Source organism: Rattus norvegicus, chromosome 8, assembly GCF_021556685.1.
Source record: "Rattus norvegicus strain SHRSP/BbbUtx chromosome 8, alternate assembly SHRSP_T2T, whole genome shotgun sequence".
NCBI classification, from domain to species: domain Eukaryota; kingdom Metazoa; phylum Chordata; class Mammalia; order Rodentia; family Muridae; genus Rattus; species Rattus norvegicus.
In genome coordinates, this window is record NC_141541.1 from 75,726,474 (window position 1) to 75,752,500 (window position 26,027).

The 26,027-nt window shown below is 44.6% G+C and overlaps 1 protein-coding gene across 10 annotated transcripts in view; it reads right to left on the reverse strand.

Annotated features, from left to right (window-relative positions):
* Tln2 (talin 2) overlaps positions 1-26,027 on the reverse strand; it is a 420,559-nt gene that overhangs the window by 162,847 nt on the left and 231,685 nt on the right. For all 10 annotated transcript variants that reach the window (NM_001419941.1, XM_087562128.1, XM_087562134.1 and 7 more), the window contains 6 exon segments: positions 1,750-1,877; positions 3,763-3,905; positions 7,686-7,838; positions 8,798-8,927; positions 10,732-10,829; positions 12,750-12,921. In NM_001419941.1, the coding sequence (NP_001406870.1) occupies positions 1,750-1,877; positions 3,763-3,905; positions 7,686-7,838; positions 8,798-8,927; positions 10,732-10,829; positions 12,750-12,885 (788 nt within the window). In that variant the 5' untranslated portion in view covers positions 12,886-12,921.

The window sequence follows — 26,027 nt, forward strand, 5'->3', positions numbered from 1 at the left end:
CTGAGAATTAGCTGCCCAACACTGAGAAAGGCCCAGGATGGCATTAGACCCTCCTAGGCTTCTGGTTAGATCTCTTTCCCACCAGGCTCATGCACGGCTGCAGGTAGTTTCCTTTGGCCTTTGTGATACGTGGGAGGTGTTTTACTTCCAGTGTCCTGGTCTCAGTAAGCTGCCCCCCACTTCCTCCTATTCACTGGCAGTCACTGTAGAGCAAAGGGGAGCTGAGCGATGGGAGGAGTGTGAGGTCTGAATGTGTGAACGTGAAGTCCATGGGAACCCAAGCACGTCGTCTTCAGCAAGGCACGTAGTGTCACACAACAGAAAGGCTTATTTCCCCAGGTTCTTGCGGAAGGAAGCCAGTCCAGCGTGGAGAAATGGGCCCAGAGGAGCACTTGGCCATATAACTCTCATCTGGGAAACACTGAATAGAGTAACAGGAACTGTTCAAGGCTACCTCAGCCTCAAGGTCGCTGAGTGTATATTATAGCATAAAGCATGATATTGCAAAAGCTCCTGGGGTTCATTAACTCAACCTAGTATTGTAGCGTCTTGCCTTTAACAGCTCAGTTTGGACCACAAAGCAAGTTGTACTGTCTGACATTGCCTGAGCCCAGGAGAAAAGCTGGGTTTTCTTTCTCAAGGGCATAGGCTGCCTCCACTAAAGTGAACATAAAGGGCCAGATAAGGGCTTGCCTTAGCCTCTCCCCTCAAGCCTCCCCCAGTACTCCAGATGACGCACCGTGGACACCTTGACATGGGTGAATCCTCCTCTGGCATCATCCACACATCATTCCCACTTCCTACCTTTCTCAAGTCACAGTCAAAGTGACAAAGGGACACTGAGGAGACTCAAGATTTTAACCCTAATCCAAATGCTTCATATAAACAGAAACAAAGTGGGAAGGAGAGAGAAGACAACAGAAACAAAGCATCATCAGAGAAAGCAATATGCAAAGCCCCTAGAGTAGTCCAGATCCACAGCAAGGGAAAGGCACATCCAGGGAAGCAGCAGCCTGCCCAGCAGGGTATTCCCAAGAAAGTGAAGCCAAAGACCCTATTTTCCCAGTGCATCTGCGGGGTCACCTTTCTTATGGAGGCACCAGAGTATAGAGTTAGGGGGAAAACCCCATCACTCTAGAAAAGAGAACCAAAGCCAAATGGGAGGCAATGCTACAGCTAGCTCTGCATGTGTACACGGTGGCTTTCAAAGCAACTAAGAACTTTTGAAATTCTAATACAGAATTCAAAACTTGGCTGGTGATATCTCTATTGCTTAGCCATTATCCTGCTTGAGGGCCCAAGATTTAAAACAAGCCAGATGTGGAAACCAACTGGCCAAGTGTGGTAGGCTCCCCAGCAAAGAAAGAATCCTCCACCGTGGGGACAAATCATGCTGATGGTCACCATTCTGTATTTTTACATAATAATTTATATATATTTATACATCTTCAGACACACCAGAAGAGGGCATCAGATCCCATTAAAGATGGTTATGAGTGGTTGCTGGGATTTGAACTCAGGCCCTTGGGAAGAGCAGTCAGTGCTCTTAAGCACTGAGCCATCTCTCCAGCCCCATTTTTACATACCGTACTTTACCAACAACACTCTGCATTTGGGGCTCTGTACTCAGTTGAGGGAGTGTCAGTACCCTCACAAGCAATGGAACAAGGAGGTGCCTCTCAGATTCCTCCTCAAAGATAAAGAGGAGAAATGAGGGGGGGAAGGAGAAGAATGGGGCGGGGCACTTACTCTAAGAATCCAGGCTTGTGTTTATGTTCCACGTGAGGTCCAAACTGTACCTGGGCTTGGAACCCACCAAACTCACATGCCTTCTCGAAGGAGACAGGGTGAGAGCCGTTCAGGATGTCATCCCGAGCCTGAAACACAAGAAGGACGTTCAGGGGCCCCGAAAGCATCACACTTCTCTCGGAGTTACACACTCCTGACTCGGAGGACAGATAATGTAGACGATTAGGACAAGGTGAATGTCGGGGTAAGATAGAATCAAAGCTAACAGGAAACAAGCTTTTGGATTCTCCTCCCAAAGTGGGAAAGAGCTGCAGGGCATTGGCATCACCATCGACAATCATCACAGAAAATAAACCCTAATGATACTGTCAGAAGGCAGCCGAGAAATGAAAAATGAAGACAATGGAAGTCCTCTGAAATGCTTGGATTCATATGGGTTGACTTAGAAACATGATTTGCTCCACTTGAGCCTAAGTCATAAGGCTAGCAAGAAAGCTACCCACAGAGAGGCAAAACCATGGCAATCATCCAAGGACCAGTGATCTACAAGGAGGGAGGGTAGACATGTATTCCCACACTCAGACAGGAGTGCTGCCTGGAGCCATGCAGGAAGGGGCCAGCAATGAAGGATTTTACAATGGACACTCACTGTATTGAAAGTCCTGTTCCCTGTTCTCCTGAATCTTGAGGCTGCTGGCATTTATCACTCCAGCTTCTGTCTTCCTTTGCTCTAGCTCCATGACCCAGAACGCTCTGAGATGAGCACTCTGCTATCACTCTGGGCTCTAAATGTGTAAGTCTCTTCTAATTGCCCTGCTAGCCGCCTTCCTTGCTGCCTTCCAGCCTCACTCGCTATTATCCTTTCTTCCACAGGAGTCAACAAATAGTAAATATCTCAGACCTTCAGTGGGCTCGGTGTGTGTTGCAACTACCCATTCTGTCAGTTAAATCCAAGAGTAGACACAGAAAACAGACAAGTATGCAATGGGTAAGGGAACTTGCCAATATAAAATGCCCACATAAATGAATTTCTTACTTTCAATACAGGTAGAAGGCAGAGCTGCACCTTATCGACCTTGCATTATCTCTAAGAGCAGACACGTAGGTAAAAGCAAGGACAGAAGGAATTTGAGGTGGGAAGAAACTCTAAGGAAACACGGGTGGCATTTTCCTTGAGTCAAAAGAAGCCCTCAGGCAACCAAGTGCAAAGCCCATGCCATATGCTGGGAGATCACGACTCAGGGATTAAGGGATTTTCTAGCATAAACAATTAGTTAAGAGCAAAGGCATTAAGAGGTGACTGAGAGGAGAGCTTGGCACTAATGAACTCGGCACTGATTTTCTAGCCAATATTCCTGTGTATTCTAAGATGACAGCTTGTGAAATGTTGATCGGTTAAATGAACACAACTGTCTCCCACGGCCAGGAAGAGCATGGTGATGGCCATTGGGCCCCAACCCATGATGCCTCAGAGAGGACCAGTAAGGCCCAGCAGATTATACCCAATGCTAATTCCCACCAGAGACTGAAGAAGATTCCTTCTGGTGTGGGAACCAGAAATGGATACCTACTTACCACAAGACCAGGCAGAAGTCTTCTGAAGGTCACACGATAGTTTCTTTTCTGTTGCTGTGATAAAAATACTCTAACAAAGCCAACTAAACGAAGTAAGCATTTACTAGGCTCATAGTCTTGGTTTCTAGACCATCAATGATGAAAAGTGATGTGGCAGTCACTTGAAGCAACTTATCGCTTTACAGACAAGGGCAGAGGCGTATACTAGCTCCGAGCCTGCTTTCTCCTCTCTTATTCAACCAAGAATCTGTTGCCTAGGGAATAATGCCACCCACAGTTGGTGGGTCGGTCTACCTCAATTAACATAATCAAGACATTCCCATAGACCAATTTAAGCTAGACAGCATCTTACTGAGATTCCTTTCCCCAGATCCCATCAGACTGATGATTAGCACTAACCACCACATCCATCTGTTGTCTGATCAGTAAATACCATACCTGGACGTAAAGCAAGTTCAACTGTACTGGGTCTCTCGAGTCCACATTCTGATCAGAGTAAAAGAACTTCCGTCGAAGTAGCAATGTTTCATTTTCATCCACGCCTTGCTCTCTGAATGTCCGGCTGTGATCTAGCCAATTTACTGCAGCAGCAAACAGAAGAGAGGACATTATTTGCTACTCATTGCCATAGCCTGATGTGCAAACAAGAGTTCTGTAAGTGCCGATGGTTGCTTAAAATCACTTCCTATACTAGAACTATGCTCTTCAAACTCTGTGAGATGATCAATCCCCACCGTACTGAAATATCACACAATGGGAAGGATCTAGAGTCCAGAGGTGTTCCTCACTGCCTAGTAGGAATTAGCATTGGGTATAATCTGTTGGTTATCCAGAGGCCTTCATTGGTCCTCTCAGGAGCTTTCTGAGTTGGGGCCTGGTAGCCATCATTGCCCTCTTTTTGGCCTTGGTGTCAAAGACCGGCTTTGACATCCAGGGTACATTGAGGTGGAGTACAGAAACTGGGGGCTGGTACTGCTTGCTAGTAGGTGGAGAGGGCCAGTGCTGATGGCAGTCAGTAACTGGAGAAAAGGAAAGAAGGGGAAGAAAGTCAGTCAGTCAGTCGGTCAGACAGATACACAATCAATCTCTCAATCTCTCTCAATCTCTCTCTCAGTCAGTCTCTCTCTCTCTCTCTCTCTCTCTCTTCTCTCTCTTCTCTCTCCTCTCTCTCTCTCTCTCTCTCTCTCTCTCTCTCTCTCTCTCTCTCAGGGGATGAACCAAGACAAGCTTCCACAACTTCCACATATGCATGCATGCACATACATACATACATATACACACAAAACACACATTCCCATAATCTGACTCCAATAACTTAATTTTTCTCCCACAACTTATATATCCCAGCAAAATATTTCAAGCAAGTATAGAATTACAATATGACTACATTCCATTTTTCTTTTAGTGAATGATTGTGAAAAAAACAGTTATGTTCCTCAATACCTTTACATGACAAACATTTTACATATCAGAGGCGCAGAAGACAAATTATTCCCAAGAATCCACATGCACTCGTAACTAAGCAACCTATTATAGATTAACTAAGTGTGAGCAAGCAAGGTAATTTTCTCAGTCAGTTTCTCTTACTCGAAGGCTAGAATCTGTGATGATAAAGAAATGATGGGTTATTTTATAATTTATCTTAAAAAGTAATCTTATAAAAATCTTAAAATAATCACAAATCTAAATTCTTATATAAAAAACGGCCGTTTCTATTTTAAATCCTCAGAATGCACATCTACTCATTAGCATCTTTACTAAACCATATCAGGAAGCTGAGAGCAAAAGTGGGTACAAGAAATCAACCTTGGCCAACCCATCTTGAGCAGCAGAGGCTTGTCAGCGAGTGCCGGTCTGGATGCCATTGTTTCTGTTGCCTGACCACAAAAGGTCCCTAGCTTAACTGTTAAGAGTGTGCCTTTCTGAACTTCAAATTCTACCTAAGATTTTCTATGTCAGAGCCACTAGCAAAAACACCTTAACCTAACTTCACTACAATCCACATCTCCAAATTCTTTCTAAGGTGGTAGTCATTGCTGATAATCTACATTCCTAAGTTCTTTCCAAGGGTGCTGATTGAATCGTTGGTCCATTCCAGCAGCAATGCTAGAGAACGATCAAACATTATTATTGTGAGTGCCAAGGATACCACCCTGTAAGAGGCTGGAATCCCCCTTAGAGTTTCCACACAATTTTAGATTTAAGGGGGATGTGAAGGCAACAAGCAGAGCAACCTCTCTAACAGCATGAGGTCCTCAGGACGTGCAACCTTTGGTGCTCTGCCTCTCTGAGGCACACCCATCGTCCTTGTACTAACCAGTGGGACACAATCTGTGCGTTCGAAAGCCTTTGTTGTGCCTCTGGCATGGCCTTGGGAGACAGGTGTATTCATTTAACTGATCTTCCTTTCATAAGCTACAACTATTAGTAATACAGAGAAAGGAAGGTGGAGGGGTAAGGAAATAACAGTTTTGTACCAAGAAATCAAGCTTCTGGTTTGAAAGAGTCTGAACTCTGGGTGCTCAGTTGGCTCTGGTTTGAGAGAAGACTGTGGAAGCTTTGGCAGGTGGAGTCTCTCTAGAGGAAATAAGTACTACAGCCTGGCCCTACTTCTTGATGATACACATGGGAATGGGTTGTCTCTTTGCAGCATATGGGTTCCAGGAATTGAATTCAGATCACCAGGCTTGTTGCAAGTGCCTTTACCCACGGAACCATCTCACCTGTACTTAAAGATCTTATTCGATCACACAAAAAGACAAATATCCAACACTTTAAGAGTTTTCCTTGAAATCAAGTACTTACTTCAGTCTTGTCTAGTGAAAGGGTTTAAAGACACTAGGCATAGCGAGTTTCTCTGCTCTTAGATAGGAAATAGGGAGAAAATTAAAGTCATGAGGTGGGGGTACAGAGACTCAAAACTAAAGGTTAGAGAAGACATCTGTCCCCATGGGCCACCCTGACTCTGACATCATCCTAAGAATCCTGTCCTCACATTGTGGTGCATAAACATACATCACCCGTTCCTCTGCTCATTCCCTGAAGCTCTGTGTCCTCTACACCTGAGTCTCTGCCTGCCTGCCTGCCTGTTTGTCTGTCTGTCTGTCTGTGTCTATCCATCCCTTTCTCTCATACACATACCCCACTCACTGTGTTAAGTATTTATGACACTGACACACACACACACACACACACACACACACACACACACACACACACACACCACTCACTGTGTTAAGTATTTATGACCAACCTCACCAACTCTGGCATAAGTAACCTGTCTGATAGACCTCCTCTCCCAGAGTCACCTGGGAGGGTACTGTGTACACATTAATAAATCCTTGAGATTTGTCTACTAAAGGCTTCTGGAAAGAAGTCTGTAACTGGAAATTTAATGAGCTAGAAAGAGAAGAGAGCAGAGGAGACTCAGAGGAAATGGCAGGCCCTCCAAAGATCAATAAACATTATGAAAGTGATGATGTCACCCAGAGCTGCAGCAGCAAAAAGGGGGCTGGAAGGGAAGGAGGCCAGGTGAGGAACTAAGCCCCTCCCAGTGGACGGTGGGCAGCAAGGACCACACAGCAGGGCTTCGGGGACATCTGACGTTATCTGTTACTTTTGTACACATTATCCTTGTGGCTGTGGAAGTGACTTTCCGGTGATAGACCAATCTCATGATTTTAATCTCTAGGGAAATAATGGATCTAGGGAGTGAGTATTAAAGACTACAAACATCTCCCCCAAAGACAGCCAGAAACAACTGCTTAATGGAAGGTCCTTGCTGAAGGAGTATTTATTAACACACACGCACATGCACACGCACACGGACATGTACACACACACACACCCTAAGCAAGCCTCCAGACCTAAGAAATTCAGGGGGACACAAAAGATATATGATGACAGATAGTCACAACATAAGAAAGGCCGTATCACACAAACACAAACATAGACATGTGCACACACACACACATGCACATAGTCATGCACACATGGGTTCTAAGGGGAAAGTGAGACCAATGGAGAAGGTGCTTGCTTAAAGTGTATATGTTATTCAGCTGCACTTAGATCCCAAACAATAATTACATTTTTTTTTGCAAGACAGTAAGAAATTGTGAACATGATTTAATACGAATGGCTTCTTTGTAGATGTCAGACATCATTGTAGCCACTTTAAAAGTCGTTTACAAGTGTTGTCTTTTAGTGAAACAAATCAGAACAATTGCAGACTAAAAGAAAAAAAAAAAAAACAAAACACCACACAAACCAAGAAGCCGTTTTCAGTTGTGTGGCTGGTGGCGGGGAATCCAGGCTCCTGAGGACTGTGTACCTGGGCCACCAGCCTCCCCACAGACACTTACGGTCATCATCCGTGTGTAGCTTGGCTTTCAGCTTCTCCATCTTCCTCTCATCTCGTAACAACGTCCTGTCTTTTCTTAGTGTGCCTGTCCCTTCTTCTTTCTTTTCTTCAATGGTTTCTTGGATTAAAGAGTATTCTTCATAATTTGTTATTCCTAACAACAGAAATAGAGTTATATTTATACATGATTAAATCACTATCAACTTCTCCTTAGGGCATTTACCTACTACAAAAGGTCCATGTCAGCAAAGTCCAAGTCCTCACCTGAGGACCAGGGAGGTCAGACACCTCACTGCTCCTGCACAAACACCATCTCTTCAGGCTGGGAAGCCAGATTCAAGGTATTAAGTATAATTTTCTCTACAAACACACTACATACACCCTCTTTTCTTTCTGTTTTTCTCTCTGTCTCTGCCTGTCTCTCTGTCTGTGAGATCAAACCCGCAACATGAAGGAAAAGCATCTCCCCCTGAACGGCATCCCAATGATTCCATTAAGTTTTATTTATTTATGTAGTTACTTATTTGCAGACACAGTCTCACAACGTAGTCCATGTGCCCTGGTAGACACGATGTAGACCATGGTGGCCCTGAAATCACAGAGACCTGTCTGTCCCTGCCTCTTGCTTACAGGGATTAAAGGTGCATAGCACAATGTTTAGCCTCCATTTTTGAGAACCCAGGCATGACCCTGTCAATCAAGAAGAGTACAGGAGAACTGGGCCCTTTCAGGGTGGGAAGGCTCAGAGAGGTAAGGCTCCTATGGTGCAGCAGTGAAAGGGCACCCTCTGGTGAGAGGCCAGGTTGGTCCCTGGAGAAAATGACAAGAAGCAACAGGAAACAAATCTGTGATAGTCACACTGGCTGTAACCATGACAATTTAAGAGAGAGTGGCCATCAGTGGGAAGGTTGAAATGTTTAAAAAATCATTTCCATTGAGAAAGTCTGCAAAGGGAAATAAAAGCTCTCAACCACAGCTGGATGGGGCTGGGTGAGGCTCAGTGAGAAGTGTTATACCATGTCAGGCAAATTGAGAGACAGGACAGAAATCTCTTATGTGTTAATAATGCAGGGGGGGGGGGTGGTGGCCAAGGGACAAGGCTGAGCTACTCACCTATCCTGCTGCAGATTGTGACCAGGAGCTCCCCCACGGTCTTGGAGTCATCCACCATCACCGTCTTCACAGAGCCATCCAACATTCGGATTTTCTGAGGCCTCTGTTTCTTCTTGTACTCCAGAATGTCCTAGACAAAAGCCCCACCCACCACACACAGAGTTGAAAAACACAACAGCACAGGACACTTCCCTTTGGGAATCAAGTCCAGAAGATCCTTATCTTTTCCTTTGTCCAAGATTATTTTTAAAGCTTTCCTAGGTATTCATGGGGGGTGCTGCTGTGACTAGCACACAGAATTCTGAAAACTAAGTAATGGGTTTCATAAGGATTACTGAAATCTCTAATAAAATTGCCCTCCGAGAAGGAATACTTGTAGCTCAAAATGACCAAAGCCTACTTTCTCTAAAGTGAGGCTGGCTACGCGCTCCAGTGGCTGGGAAAGAGCACGCCTCAGTCAATGAATCTGCAGTCATGTTTGGCATCAGGAACAATTTTTTTTTTTTGCTACCCATACACACAAAATGGACATTTATTCTTAAAATGTTCCTTTAGAATCTTTGCTGTATATATTTACTATATATGTATGTAGTCTACAAAATGAAAGACATAAATAACACCACCAGAAAGCTTCATATTAGGTACAGCAAATCAAAGCGGTAATAGTTTAACGAGATGGCAGTAAAATAGGATGGTGGTAAGATTAAAAAAACGAAAGGGATGAGGTTGGGGGTTACTTCAAAATAGAAGACCTCTTTTTCATTATACTTCCTAGAAGCTACAGATAGGAAGATGTACCACAAATTAGCTGAACATTACACTCTTGCTTTTTGGAACCCTGGCCAATCTGATATGCCCATTTCATCAGGCACAGGAATCTCCAAAATCCCTCCCACTCGGTCGGGGGAGGGTGTCAAGGGGGACAAATGCTTCCCACATTTTTACTCATCATTTAAACCACAGAAGTAACTTTTGTTTCTGTCACTGAGAGATAGTGACACCGCATCTCCAGGTCAAGCTTCCTCTTCACAAACAAGCCCTGGGCAGTGCTAGGGCACCTCTGCTGTGCCCACATAGCCTCACTTTCCAATGCTACCCAGGGACACTTCATATCTACTCAAGGAAGATGATGTAGCTCGTCTCACAACTGCTGAGCCCAACTTTAGCATGGAGGCATGGCTCAGCGTACTAACCAAGAACCATTTCAATCCCTCTGTAGAATTTCAAGAATTTTAGATGTCTAGCATCTTCTCACCACCTAGACAGCCACACAGGTTCACTGCACTACTAATTACTAATCAGAAGCTCTTGGATTAGATGCTTTCATGATGTGTGATTGCATAGCTAGTCCCCCAGCAGTGAAGCACAGAGAACATAGAACCAGTGAGCCAGCGAGGAGACTCTGGGTGAGGGTGCCTGGTACCAAGGCTGTTTAGTTCTTCAGCCCCACACAATGGGAGGAGAGAACCAACTCTTCAAAGTCATTTTCTGGAATCTTCATACACACCATGAAATACAAACATCCACACACAATGACGGAATGTCATTTAAAAAAAATTTAAAGATGGTGCTCAGGAGATAGCCTAGTGGTTAAGAGCACCATCTGCTCTTCCAGAAGACCCAGGTTTGATTCTCAGCGCTCAGATGGTGGTTTATAATAGTCTACAACTATTCAGACGACTGAATGTCCTCTTCTGGACCACACAAGAAAGTATACACAGGCACACATGCAATCAAATCACACACACACATACACACATAAATACATAAACTTACACACATGCAATCAAATCTCATACACGCACATACAAGCACACACATACACACAAATACATAAATTTACACACATGCAATCAAATCACACACACACACACACACACACCACAAAAACATAAATTTAAAAAATTAAAAAGAAAACAGGACCATCAACGTACCCCATTCCGCAACATGTAGTAATCCAGTGTCCGACCTGCTTCTAGCCAAATCCCTTTCCTGGGGTCTTCATCAGAAAGAAACAGTCCATAGTCAGAAGCTACAAAATAAACAGACAGAAAAGAGGAGGCCAAGTGGGGACAAGCCATCACTGGATCAAGCACACTGATGCAGAAAGGAGGGTGATCCTGTCCATCACCAGAGAGACCTACTTCTTACCAACAGCACAGCACCACTCACTCCCCTGAAGCAGTCTGGGAGGAGCCTCCCAGCAGAATCAACGCCCACAGCAAGGTTCACTCATATGGACCAGTGGGCTGGAGGTACACATACAGCTTAGAGAGTCATCGGGAACAGAGCAGAGCGGTCTGCATTTCAAGGGAAGTTGGCTTTATTTTCTAGTCCTTGCTGTCACAGACTCATTTTCCCAGGCTACCACGGGGAAGGAAGGATAAGAAATGGATGCAGTAACCACCTCTGTCCAGGGCCACTGAGGCAAAGCGGGGAAGAAGGGCCACAGCGAAAGAGCATGTGCTAAGATTGGTCTACAGAGTGAATGCTCTGCAATCTTAGCCTTGGGGAAACTGAGGTGGGAAGACTGAGCCAGCCTGGGCTACAAGATGAGCAGCTTATAACAACAGAGGTTAAAAAAGCAACAAGCGGCTATTTAGGACTTCCTCATGAGGTGAGGCTTGAAATAAAGAAATAAAGAAAAGAGGTGAAGAATTAAACTTAGTATTCCTCATAAAGGCCTCTTACTTCACTGTGCAAAAAGGCTTGGGGAAAGAGGGGATAGAGGTCATTTCCCACCTAGACTTTTCCTAGTGTGTGAAGGGTGGGGAGGGGTGCACATGCATGTCTATGCAGGGCAGAAGACATCCTCAGGCATCATTCCTCAGGGTGCCATCCACCCTGTTCACTGAGATGGGGTCTCTCATTGGCCTGCTGTTTGCTGACAGCTAGGCTGGGTGGCAGAGGCCCCAGGAATCCTGTTTTCTCTTCCCAGGTGAAGGTATTTTGATCCTATGTAGGTTTTAAGGATCAAACTTTGACACTAAAACATATGTAGTAAGCACTTTACTGACTAAGCCTTCTCCCTAGGCCCTCTTTTCTTTAATGTAGCTGGAACCCTTGGAGCCCGTCAGAAGAGTGCGGAGCAGGAAGGTATTTCTGAGTCTACAGAGGCCTTCCCACAACTTATATCAATTTAGCCCAAAGGAAATTTTAACAGTGTCAGAAAATAGAAAAGAATGAAAAGAACCATTGAGACTGACCAAGCAAATCTTAACAGTCAGATAGGGACTGTCAGCTAATTTTTATTTCTGGTTAATTTAGTAAAACTCAGCAATCCAAATACCATAAACGATGCCCTTTTCTGGACTCTGGGTAACTGCACTCACACATACACAATTCTGCATGCAGATATGCACACATAGACATAAAAATAAAATCTTTTACAAACTGAGGTAAAACTCATGAGGCTCCTTCAAAGGGCTTGCACTGTAAGACTTTTCTGCAGTGCTGAGGCTACATGAAGTCAGTATGTAGCAGGTAAGGGTGTTATTCTTTATTTGACCAAGGTAGTGAGACATTTAATGTGGTTTATGAATTACAGGGCAGGCTGCTCATGCACCTAAAGAAAGCCAAGATGATGGCCATATCCATATTTGACTCAAGGTCAATGACAATGTAGTGATTGACAATGAAAGCCTGGATCCTACCAGGGAGTAATATAAAAAGGCATTTCATTTAAAATTGACTCCCCAACCCCCAGCCCTCCAGTCAGGATCTCACGGTGTAGTACAGGATAGCCTGGAAATAGCTATGTAGACCAGGCTGGCCTTGAACTCAGAGAGACCAGCCTGACCTTACCTCCAGAGTGCTGGAATTATAGAATTGAGCCTCCATGCCTGGTTTGAAATGGAGATGTTTAAAATGTGTCGAGGCACATCCCTTTAGCTACAGGGTTAAGGGGCATCCAACCACATTTTCAGAAGCCAGTGGATAACCTTGGACGCACCTTGCCCGGTCTGTGCTTCAGGTACTCTCTCCCGAATGACTCGACAGGCGTCATACACAGCTGTAGACGGCTCAAACTGCATGGTCTTCACCACATTGCAGTGGCGGACACAGATCTTTAAGGATAGGGCCACCATTTTCATAGATGACTTGATGGGTTTCACTTAGAGCATCTAGAAAACACAAGGAGACAAGCCTTAATGCAGACAATCATCATTTAGCTGCAGGGGACACTGCTTAGTTCTTAACCCAGCTCCCCTGATAGAAAGTCATTCACACTGCTGTCAGAACCAGTCTGAGATTGCATGTGATAATGCGTTAACGTTCCTAATTCGAGAAATGGCAACATATACTCCTCCACAAACAACACCTGTCAAGAATTAGCCCCAGACTGAAAGAAGGTGTGGCAGCCTGTGTGGTGGCCTGACTGCCAACAAGACAGAACAATTAGAAATGGCTGACACTTCCTACCCCACATCAAAGTTTCAAAGCCATCTCTAAGGCTGCTTCCAGCTCTTTTTGCAAAGAACTCTAACCACTTCCAGTCAAAGGTTTTAAGCTCTAGAGATAAACGGGCAGTTTTGCTGTGTTGCAGACGGCTTTATGTATCTGTCTGTTCCCCTGGTGAATGGTGATAGTTGCAGAGTTTCCCCAACCCTGAGATACCCCAGCATTGCTCAGGGATGAGTGGGTGGAGAAAGTCATCATGGATGCCTTTCCTGAGGTGCAGCAGAGAAGAAGGGATGGCCAATCTTTTCCAATTCCTGGTAAATTCTTCATGGTTGTTCACTGGCTTCTAAAACTCGAACTGTCCTTGTAGTGGTAGGACAGGGGTAGGCAGAGATGTCTCAGCGTGAACATGTGAAAAGCCAGCGGACAGAGTGAGACTGGATCAGATCATCGATCGGATGAGATGAAAGATGAGAACACAGAGTCCAACGCCTGGACATGGAGTCCAAGAGTTCTCTGCCGACTCAGGGTAACGCAGTTTCGTGGATTGTAGAGCCCAAACTACTGTGGGTAGTAGGGTCAAGAGTGGGATGAAGGAGGGGCTGGCTCAAAGGATACCAACACATCAACGTGGCAGGCTCGCTTGGAGGTGAGCAGAGTCAACAGGTCGAAGGTTCGTTCTTATGTGGAAAAGCTTTCATCCAAATGCGTGCCTCCTGTCCTATCAGGAAGCCACACACATATGAGTGTGCCTCCTGATGATCCTAAGGACGGTTCTGGGGCACATAAGTGCCCTTTCTCATATACCATCTCATTTCTGGGCCCTGCCCATATAGCTGCCTCTCAGTCTGCTGGAGAGGAGAAGGTGAGTACACAGAGCATTGGTATGGGAGTCTACTGTCTGCGTACAAGTGCATTGGACTTCTGTGCCAGTCACTTCCCTGTTTCCACCTTTCAGACCATAGGAAGAAATGGGTACCTATGGAGAGCTTTAATGCTTCCTCCTCCTAGTATTCCAGGAATACCGGCAGCTCCTTCAGGCCAAGCTCAAAAGAATGAGGAATAGCAGAGGCCTTAAGAATCGTGTTCTGAACTATTCAATCACCCAGAACATCTACCACAGAGAGATCATCATCTTCACTCAGGGACACATTACAAAGGAAATTCCTCCTCATACTGATGAGCCTTTGTTCAAGGGCACTGTGCAGGCCCAAGACTATAGGAAGTCCAGCATGGCTGTTACTCCTGGGTTGGTAATTCACTGTGATTCAGTTTTACCAAATGACCAAGACTGTGTACTGTACAAGGATCTATGTATGCTCCATCTGTGTATACATGGCCATGTGTGTGTGTGTGTGTGTGTGTGTGTGTGTGTGTGTGTGTGTGTTCGTGTGTATTTATGTGTATGAACACCAAGGACAACCTTGGGTCTCTTCCTTGATTGTCCCTCACTTGAATGTTTTGGGACAGGGCCTCTTACTGAACCTGGAGCCCGCCAATTCGGTTAGACTGGCTGGCCAGTGAGCCCCACCTGCCCTCACCTGCCTAGCCCTATGGTTAGAGGTGCGTACCTCCACACTTGGCTTTTTACGTGGATGCTATATATCTGAAGTCAAATCTACATTCTTTCATGGCAAGCACTTTGTCAACTAAGCCACCTCCCCAGAGCCCTTCGTGGTAATATTTTTAAAATGCAATGGATATATATAAAGAAACGAGTTCTAAATCCTTACATGTAAAGGCTAGGTTTTTATTATTATGCAAGACGGTCACTTACATGGCCAACGCCTGGATCTGAAACCAACATGCATGATGATTTACTCATCCTGACAAGCCCCACAGCAATGAGCTACATCTCTCACCACTCTTAAATGAGCAAGATTCTTGCAAAATGGACATTTGTTGGCATTAAGTGCCGTACTTTCCCCTACAGCAAGGAGAGGGGATTGAAGCATTTATCAGTTGAGTGATGTTAACTGAAGATGAGGATCTTTGAGCAATCTCACTAGACATCCTGAGCAAACGATGCAACTCAAACAGCCTTGACAGAGCTCCATGCTCCTTCACTCCCTGGCTATTTTCTGGGCAATCGTCACTTGACTCCGCTCCTGTATTCTGTATCCTGTATCCTGCATCCCCTACACTTGCTTGTAGAATGGCTGATTAGGATTCCTTTTCACATTTAGCTGCAAGACAGTCCACAGCCAAATTCACACATGCGTTTCTGCTCTTTATGGCTCAACCAAGGTAGTTTTATTTCCTTTTACTCCAGTTTGAGTTCCTGTTCTCATATTGATCTTAAATGCTGTGTATATTAATAGACAGGGCACACTGTCAATTCATAACATTTCCTTTATTTGGCTTTTAATAATTTCTTATTACTCTAGTGACTCTTTGCTCTCATATACAAAAGTCACTTGGACCAGCACCAAAAAAAAAAAAAAAATCCTTCTATGCCATCCATTATAGAAGATGAGCCACTGGAACCAGCAGTGAAATACGGATATTTAAAAAAATTACTCTCTATACAGGGTAGGATCTTCCTGGTTCATCCCAGCTCTAGCCAGGGAGCTCCATGATAAACATTTACCATTGGTCAAGATGGGCTGCTATTACTTGGATTTATGCCTGATAAGTCAGAACCAAGAGATGTTCCACCCCACCTTGCCTTGTTAACGGTTCTACCCAGAACTCTTAAGTGCCTGTGCCTCAGTCTCCCGCTTGGAAAAACAGGCAAAGAAAAAAGATTTATCAGTAAGACTACCATGGAATTAAATGAGTTAGATATGTCCAAGGCACACAAGATAGTGATGAGTAATTTTGTTATTAAAATTGGCCTTGGATGTCGTAAAAACCCTGGAAGCATTCTACTGCATCCAGCAGTTCATCTTACTGTGTACGCTTGACTCCATAAGAGGGGAAGCAAAGACAGACAGACAGACAGACAGACAGACAGACAGACAAACAAGATCCTGTCCAAGGCAAGCACTTTCTAGTAAGTCCTAGATTCACTCCTCAGGTCCAGTGCTCAGCCTTATACATGATCTCTCCTAGGCATCCAGGGTCTCATGAGGAGATGCAAAGCTGAGGGTTTGTGGAGAGACTGAGTCTTAGCACCTAAATCTTAGAGCTACCCAGACTTCCCAAATCCAAGAGCTCAAAAGGCAAAAAACAGTGCCTCTATGGGGACAGGACTGGCATTGTGACTGGCTCCCGCTCAGTAGCACTTACCAGTGAAGTCTATTCAAGAACATTCTATAGGAAGCTATATGGGAGCTCTGCATCTCTCCCTGTAAAATGGCAAACAGGAAAGCCAAATAATCTCTAATCAGTGGGACTTTGCCTCTCCAGGAGAGCAAGGACTAGATACTTTGTTCACCCTTTCTTGACTTGACCCAGGAACGACCCTGCATCCAATTACGAGTGGCAATACTCATTCCCCATCTTCGGGTCTGCTCCTTGCTCTGTAGTTAATGAGCCATATCTGATAGCTGGATGCATCTCATGACCAAGTATCAACAGGAAGATGGGCCTTTACAACGTAAACCTCCATCCGTACTTACATCTTGGGTTCCAGGGAACACTACAGCTCTCTGCGAGCAGAGCCACGGGAAGGGCTTCCATGTCCCCACAGTCTTGCTTGTGTCTCTACAAGGGACGAGAGGTGGCTTCTTTGCTGAGTAAGAACCTACCATACACTGTGGTTCTGCTCTCCAGAGGTGGGTTAAGATTTCTGTCCTCCAGGACTCTCAGGGTTCAGTTGTACAGGGCTCACCCTAAACATTCAGACTCAGATACACTAAATGGGGCAGGCCCATCAGAAAGGCAAATCAACTGGGCCTTCCGGGAGCCTATTGACTTTTATTTTGGGGTGGGGTACTGCTGAGGGTAAGCCACCAGGTGTCCTATTTCATTTCTTCTCCAGGAGCCACATTTTTGGTGACTTACCCAGGCCCTTCTCAACTCAACTCTCAACTCTCCCTTCCGGATCTCAACTCTCCCAGCTATTCATGACTCAGGAGACTAGGCTTTTGTAACGAGGCTCCTTTTGTTCCACAGGAGACAGCTCCACATTATTATATGCTCAGGCAAAGCAGCAAGGAACAGGTTTTTCAGAGTACCTAGCATCCATTTAGCAAGGGACCAGGTTTACTGCCCCAACAGCAGCCATCGGGGGAGCCCAGACATTGGGAGCAGTTCCACAAGCCCATCACTGGTCCACTGCTCAGCTTTGAGCACTTGCCTTAGAAGGGTTAGTGGTGAAGGAGCCTCAAAGTGATTAACTATCTAAACGGGTGTGGAATGAGCAAGAAGCCAAGCAGGTCAATAGAACCCCAGTCACAGGGCATCTCTAATAACCCATGGGGTTACCACTGTGATTCCTGGCCATTCCCAATCCAGCATTAAGCATCTACACCATGGTTTTGGGAACACAGCTGTCATTAGATGTGACATTAGTGACATCACCCCTCTTGGCTTCTGAGAACAAGGGTTGAATCTGGTTAATCAGCATTGAATCTTGAGGTCCCAATGCATGACAGATACTGAGCATCCCAGAAGTTAATATGTTCTCCAAGGAAAGATGTAGGCAGGCTTTTCATGTCTTTATTTTGGTGTTCCCTGAGGTTTTTTTTAGGGCTGTTTACAGGAGCCTGGGCACTTTACCTTACCAGTGATGACACTACTGGAAAATATCACTCCTTGCCACCACCCCCAAGCAACCATCAGCATTTGTGGATTCTCAAAGAGGGACAGGGTGTCATGAACCCCCTCCTTTTCATGACAGGATTTGGGGGGAGGCAATCTTGAACCAGGAAGCATGCCTGCTATAAGAGTGCAAAGGTCAAGACATGCCCAAAACACAAACTTCCACACATTCCACCTCTTCCTCTGGCTTGTTCATTCGTTCTGCCAATCTTCTGTGATTCTCCTTAAGGCCCCCATTTCAAGCTGAGCATCCAACAGTCACTACTGAGAAAAAGACTCTGACTAAAGCTAATGGCAGCACTGATACATGGAGATAAACATAAATACCTATAGAAAACAATCTGATCTATGCATCATGTCCACTAGGAAATAACAGCAGGAGCTTGCTTACCAGGCCCCATCACCACGACCACCACGAGCTTCTAACTAGGTTTACACTGAATGTTACTGTGGCATTGACTTAAATCTGGCCAAGAAGTATAATAATTCAAAGGCTTAAGGGTGAGCAGGTTGCCAACACCTACCAAACCAAACTATGTCTACCCACCTAAACCACATTCAAGGACCACAGAACCTGAACCTCATACCTCACAAAATGAACTTAAATAAAAAAAAAAAGTTTTTAACTAAGAAACAACCAAAGTCAAACAAGTCCAAATTCACTAACAAGTCCTCGAGGGAGTACAAGGGGTGGTTAAACTGCCACTGGTTACAGCTGCCACAGGGAAGGGCTCAACGTTGATTCAATGCAGGACTGCAGGCAAGGTGACCGTTCTATCTCTAGTAGAGAACTAAAGACTTCCCCAGAGTGGTATCATTTTACTACTTCCAGATGAAGAAAGTTTCACCTTGAAGTCAAGAGACGTTCGCAAGTTCACAATGCAGTAAAGTCACCATGTACGCATCCATGCCATCCATGTAGTATGACTGTAGACCTCCAAGGATTCCTCCAATATGTCCTCCCAGTCCTCTTGGTACTGGCCCCTGGGAGTCCATCATGAAGGTTGACAGTGCCCACAAAGATGTGCAGCTAACTATACTCCACTTTAAAAGCACGTACGTGCCTCTGCCTCCACCTGTGTTTCAGAACGTACTCTTCAGACTTTTAGGCAAAGTAGCTGAGGCTGCACCTTGTTAAAAATGATATCTAATTATGAGTGGATTCTGCAGAGGGATGCATTAGCAGAAAAATATACAAGTCGGGAGCAGGAAGAGCTGGAAGATCTGCTGTGAGGAGGGAAAGAGAAGACCAGTGGGCTTGTGATCCTTTTCAGGGATGAATGACCCTTTCACAGGGGTTGCATATCAGATTTCCTGCATACCATATATTTTCATAACAATTCAAAACTAGCAAAATTACACTGAAGAAGTACTGTATTAAAAGGCCCAGCATTAGGAAGGTTGAGAAGCACTGCTTTATTCCCTCCTGGGAGATGATTTTTAATGCACATAGGATTTTGAAATGTAGGAGTATAATGCTCAGTTTTGAGTGTCAGCTTAGCAGGCTCTACAAACTACCTAAGAGATACCTGGGCACACTTGTGAGGGAATTTCTATATTATTTTAAATGAAATGGGAGAGTTGATCTAAATGGACCTGGCACCATCCTGTGGACTGGGGTCCTGGAGTGGACGAAGAAGAGAAAGCAAGCTGAGTATCAGCACACACCTGCCGGGAGTCTGACTGAGAATACAACGTGGTCGGCTGCCTCAGACTCCCGCCACCACGCCTTCCACTTCATGATGGCCTACACCCATTAACTGTGACCCCAAGCCACCACTTCTTTCCTTAAGTTGCTTCATTTCAGGCATTTCATTTAGCAATGAGAATAGCGAGGAATACTAGAGGTGACCAGATTCAAGCTACTTAGGCGCCAGCTTCATGCACCCAGAGACCTCCCCATGTTGCGGGTATGTGTTTACTTCCTGAACGACTGTCTAGGTAATTCAGTGTGTGTTCTTGAAATGTACCACTCCCTTGTCTAGCTCCTCATCTCTTCCAACACAGAACCAGCTTTGCTGCTACTGACTACTCTCTCCACTGCCGTGAGAAGGAGCGTTCAGTCTCCCCCTTCAGCTCTCAAGGCAATTCCACTGTAACTCCTGCTCCAGCTGTGATACTCCCAGGCTGAGGTACCAGAGAAACTACCAGGCTCATCACCCTTTGTACAGAACGGTTTCATAGTACCCTGGAGTAGGCATTGTTGTTGGATGTGTTTGATAGAAAGTGACAGAGAGCCCCCTCCCTACCTCTCTTCCTAGAACAGACACAGGAACTGGGAAGATAAGTGAATTCCTGGGCCTTGTAAGACGCATACCATCATTCTCCGTTACATTAAGAATGCTCGCCGTGGGCTTCCCAGAACCTCACTACTCAGCTTTGATGTTCAAGGACAGCTGAATACATCATCTACCCTTCCCAATCCTCTTAGAATCTACCTTTTGGTCCACCTGCTGTTTTTCTCTCTCAGCAAAGGCTAAAGAAAGACACTGGATCTAAACTGAACTGTGCTTTTTTTGAATTCTTTTACACCTTAACTTGTTCAGATTGCTGACAACAGGCTGTTTTCAGAGCAAGTATGATGAGAAAGATAAAAGGTCACATCCAAGAAAAAAAAAAAAACAGAAGGAAAAACCATCTTGAAGGTCAAAACCAGGAGAATTGCAAATCACTTAGCCTGGACTGGGTGAAATGGACTTCAAACTCTTCCCATCACTTGGTGTTTTCAGACCCTTTGTGGAGTCTCAGGACAATAGATGCTACTGCCAAGGTAATCAGCTTTGTCTACAGCACACATCACTACAATGACCACACACATCTTTACTTGAAAAACACGGAGCTCTGTCCTATGAGAGCTGGGGGAAGAAGGGTCAGTATTTTCTAGACTTATCATGGGGGAATATAATATAAATTATAATATAAATAATATAAAGGACTGTACACAATTTCCCTACTCCCAAATGGTCTTTCTTATGCTTGTGTTTAATGTGATGCCAAGCTGGTGTGATCCCCACTGAAGGATGTCTGCTATGGCAGCCTGATTTCAGTTGTAAAGTGATGGTGCACACCAACACGATCATGTGTAATTTCATATGAAGAAGCTGAAGGAACCTCCCCCTTCCCAGCTCTGGTCTTTGAATGAAAGGCTGCGAGCCCCGTATCATTTGCAAAGGCAATAGGGCGTGGCTTTGCAAGAAGGAATTTTGAAGAGTAAAGGCAAAAAAGTTAAAGACATATTCTTGCCATTTATCTGTTAACCACCTATTGGAAGGGCACTTCTGTTGGAGGCTTGATATAAAAATCTGGTGTGTATCTGAAGAGTTGAAACAAATTAAGGAATGGGACTGTGATGATAATGCTGACTGACAAATTGACAGGCTCTAGCGTCCCTGGAATATATCTGGACTTCTCTGTGAGGGAGTCCAGACTGTGTTAACTGAGGGGGGAAGACCTACACTAACAGCGGGTAGCAATATTCCACAGTCTGGCATCCCAGACTGAATGAAGGAGAGAAAGCCAGCTGAGGATCTCTTTCTGCTTCCTGGCTGTGGAGGCAGAGAGACCTGCCACCTCAAGCTTCATCAGATGCAGCCTCTGTAATACACCGAGAATCAAAACAAACCTTCCTTTCCTTAAGTTGGTTTTGTCAAAGCAACGAGAACAGTCGTCTCTATAACTGTTTCACTCCCATAACCGCAAAGCAGGCATGTAGACTGTCATGTGATCCATCTAACATTCTTGGACTGGATTAGATTTCCCAAATGATGCTTTTTAATTTTCTGGCCCTTCTTCCATGACCATATATTCAAACACTGGAGCATCCCAGTAAAATGGCACATAGTTTAAAATGTCCCTTATCTCTGACATGGGAACCATCGCATATAGACCTCCATAGGCCACCATGTTAGCCTTTTCAGCTGACACAGGCCTAGGAAAACAGAAGAGGGTTTGACTCACAGACAGCTGCATGCACTGCTCTGTGCTTGCAGTGAGGCAGAAGAATGTAATGGCAGCCGGAGATTCCTACAGCTATCCTTCAGGGGATGCTGGTCTCAGGGAAGCCAGGAGGCAGAAAATAGACAAGACCGAATCCAACATACGCAGTTCAAAGATGGCCCTAGCAACTAAGACCCTGCCTTGCAGATTCTGAACCCTTCAATGGATTAAATCACCGATGACGTCAAAGTCCCTGTGTTCTGTTTCCTCTGGAACCCTCAACACAGACACAACCAGAGGCAGGCTTAACATTCTCTTAAGTATCTCTCTATCCACTCAGGTTGATGATCAAGAGATGATTGTCTGTCATAATCTTCCCATTTCTACAATGTAAGAACACTAACAAATGCATATATTAAAATGTTGCCAATAACAGCAGGGAACATACATGAGCCTGTACACCCGGCAGTAATTCTTAACTCTTTTAATGGGCCAAGTGTACAGATTCTAATATACAACGGCTAAGTGGTTGAAACATTGCCTAAGGAGGCCAACCAAGCACAGTGGCCTTGCAAATGCAGACATACACTTTCTAAATAGGAGACAACAGGCAAAAACACAGCACTTGTGTTAAGAAAGCAGTAAAACGGGAGGGGTATTTATTATTAATGCTGCTATTAATAATTGAACTTGCACTTGGTGAATTACTGGGTATCATGGACTTAATGACTCAGTAAGCGAGGTCCGATTTATCCTGAGTAAAGCAGGCTTAATAAAGGGGCATGCTTTATAAACGAAAGGTAAATACAGTAGCCTTAAAAGCAGCTCTGTCTGAATTCGGAAGTCTGTGCCTGGCCCCACGCCAACCACAGATAGGCAATGCTGACATTTTGACACATCTCCTCTGGGTTTTGTCTATTTTTATACAGGAGAGAGAAAGTGCATTCTATATGTGCATATGGGGCTCCAACTCCATAATAATCATTTCCCACTGTATTGTAAACTCCGTGGAAATATTTTAATAGACACATAACAGTGCAATGAAATATCCTATAATGTACCAAGCTGTATTTCTGTTTGAGTACACTAGCTGTATTCAAGTTTTTATACTTATGAATACCGATCTAGGATAGGATTTTCCATTTTAAATTTCATTTTTAATTTCAGACTTTTTGTAAGCTAATTACCTAAATATTTTCTCCCTCCCCCCAATCAACAATTCTTCAGAGAAGCCCAAAACAGAGACCTCGAGAGAACAACAGATGTACAGGGGACATCGGTTTGCATTTTGAGTTATAGGATAGTTAATGAATATGTATTAACTGGGCATCCAAAAAAAATCAATCCATGTTTTATAGTTCAATCTATGCTGCAGAATGATCCTGCTGTCAAAGGCTCAGGCTGTGAGGGACCAGAACAAGAGAGAGAATCAGCAAAGAAATAAACAGGACGAAAAACATCTGGCTTGGTCTATAAACTGGATTTACACGAGAGGCAGAGAAACGATAGATGCTTAATATAAGTTTTAAAAGATATATGGCAAACTGTAGAAATGACAGAAAAAGGACTGAATCAGTTTTTCCTGCAAAAAGCTGTGTGGCTATGACTGGTGAACATCAATATTCTCATCTCTGTAAACCGAGGTTTTGAGAACTGCCAACCAGATCCCACCTTAACTACAGAGAAGGATGGGGTTACCCTAGTCTTTTTTTTCTCCCACTCTTTTTTTTTTTTGTAATTACCCAAGTCTTAATAAAATCAACCCAGATCAAAAATCTTGCCAAATCTGTCAGTGGATTATGGGTAAGATGGTAAGATTTACATTAAAAGTAACAAAACACAATCATAGTTAAGTCTGTATGTGTCAATTTCATTTCATCAAAAAGCAAGAGAGGGTGGGAGGTGGCTCAGTGGGTAAGAGCACTGACTGCTCTTAAAAAGGACCTGAGTTCAATTCCCAGCACACACACAGAGGTTAACAACCAACTGTGGCTCCAGTTTTAGGGGATCTGGAGGCCCTCCTCTAGTCTGCTTAGGCACCAGACACACATGTGGTGTACAGATATACATATAAGCAAGACACCCATACACATAAAATAAACATAAGTGAAACTTTAAACAACATAACAAGGGGGGCTTAAGAGACTGCTCAGTGGTTAAGAGCACTGGCTGCTGTTCCAGAGGTCTAAGTTCAATTCCCAGCAACCACATGGAGGCTCACAACCATCTGTAATGGGATCTGATGTCCTTTTTTGGTGTGTCTGAAGACAGCTACACCGTACTTATAAATAAATCCAATCTTTTTTAAAAGGGGGGAGTCCTTTTATCCAAAGCCCTTTCTTGCAAAGAACTCAAGATTTCAGACTCAAGACTGCCCAAGATTCAGAGAGCAAGTAAATGTGATGGGCCCAGCTCTAAACAAGACAATACTGTAGAGGAAGGCATAGTGGTGATGTAAGTTTGAAGACAGGGTGGACGGCTGAGAAAACCCCCCCTTCTCTAGATTCCATACAACCAATGCAACGAGGAACTCCCAATAAGTGTCCTTACCTGCACCGGGCCCACACAAGATCAGGCTCATCAATAATCAGACATGGAAAAGAAGGAGCTGGTGGGGCCCTACCATTTATCTCTAAGCTATTGGCTGAAGGACAGTGTGTTACAGGAGGGGGAGTCACTGCCAGACCGAGCTCACCAACTTCAGATGGAAGGTCTAGAGCACGGTCCTGCGTAATCACAGTAGGTCACAAAAGAAAACGAGCAGACATAATTGTGAGAGATTTAGAGGGAGGGAGAAAGGTGGACAGGGCTGGTAGGTAGAGTGGAGGTAAGACTTGTCAGTGAGTGGTATATAGAAAGGGAGAGAAGGAGGGAGAAATAGAGGGAGAAAGGGAGGAAGGGAGGGAGGAAAAAAACATATGGGAAAGGACAAGAAGTGATGAACCTTCCATGACACAGTTGTGGCACAGCCACAATCCTGTGCTGCCACCACCAGCGGATCAGCCTACTGTCTGATTCAGAGATGTGGCCTTTGCAGAGGCACTTAGGTTAAAATCATTTCACTATGGTTTGTTACAGATACACCTCGAAAGGAAGTTGGGTCCCTTGAGGGAGACATTAGGAGTTCTACCCCTTCCTGCCCCTCTTTGCCCTGATGCCATTGTGTGAGCAGACCCCTCTGCCACGAACTCATAATATGTAAAGCAGTATGATCAAATGACCAAGACTAAAATAACCACCAGCCAAAATAAAGCTTTCAACCTTTGAAGTGAATCACTTAGGATTTTTCTTGGAGGGAGGGGAGGGAGGGAGGGACAGGGGCTCATACCCCAGATCGGCTCAAACTTACTACATACAACCACAGATGACCCTCAAGTTGTCACGCTCTCATCTATGCTTCCTAAAGTGCCTGAAGCACCGGCTTCACCAGCTATGGGGAAAGAAACGCTGCTATCTATGTCAGTGAGTCTACGGGGGACTTTTCACAAAAGCCTACCTATCACACTGCTCTTCCCAGGTAGGTCAAATATCATCATTTTAATTAATTTTACAAACTGTAGGTGTTGTGTATGACTCCCCCAAACCCAACAATCGCTATCTTGGGGATCTCAGCTGCATGCATTTGCAAAAGTATGGGCCCCCATGAAGGTCTGGGGAGAGTTGGAAGACCCTTCCCTGAGTTCCAGCTGCTCCCACCAATTGCATGAAACTCTGTCTTTTATTGAATGTGGCTTTGGGGAAAGGGCTAAAGTATTTAAGTCAGAGAAGACTAGAGGAGGTGGGCTCCTCTATGGGACCAGGGAAAGTCCTCATCCCTAATGGGTGAAGGCTTTCCAGGTATGGCCTTGTATGTGTGGAAACACCTATACTCCTGTACAGAATGAGTGCTTCAGCTACGCTCTGTTAAGGAAGGAAGCCCAGTAAACTCACTGATTCCTCAGCATGAACTTCAGTAAGCTCCTGATCTGTTTGTCATGGGGATTGTAGGAGAACAGATAGATATTGCTTATGTCTCTCCATGGGAAGGAATTTTAACAACTGTAGGTCTTTTGACATGGGTTGATCAATGCATAATTAAGTATAGCCAGAAAGCTGGAGATAAACATAAATACACGTCTAAATAAGCAGAGATACAGACATAGGTGTTTGTGTAGCAAAGGCACAGGGATAAACAAAGGGTATGATA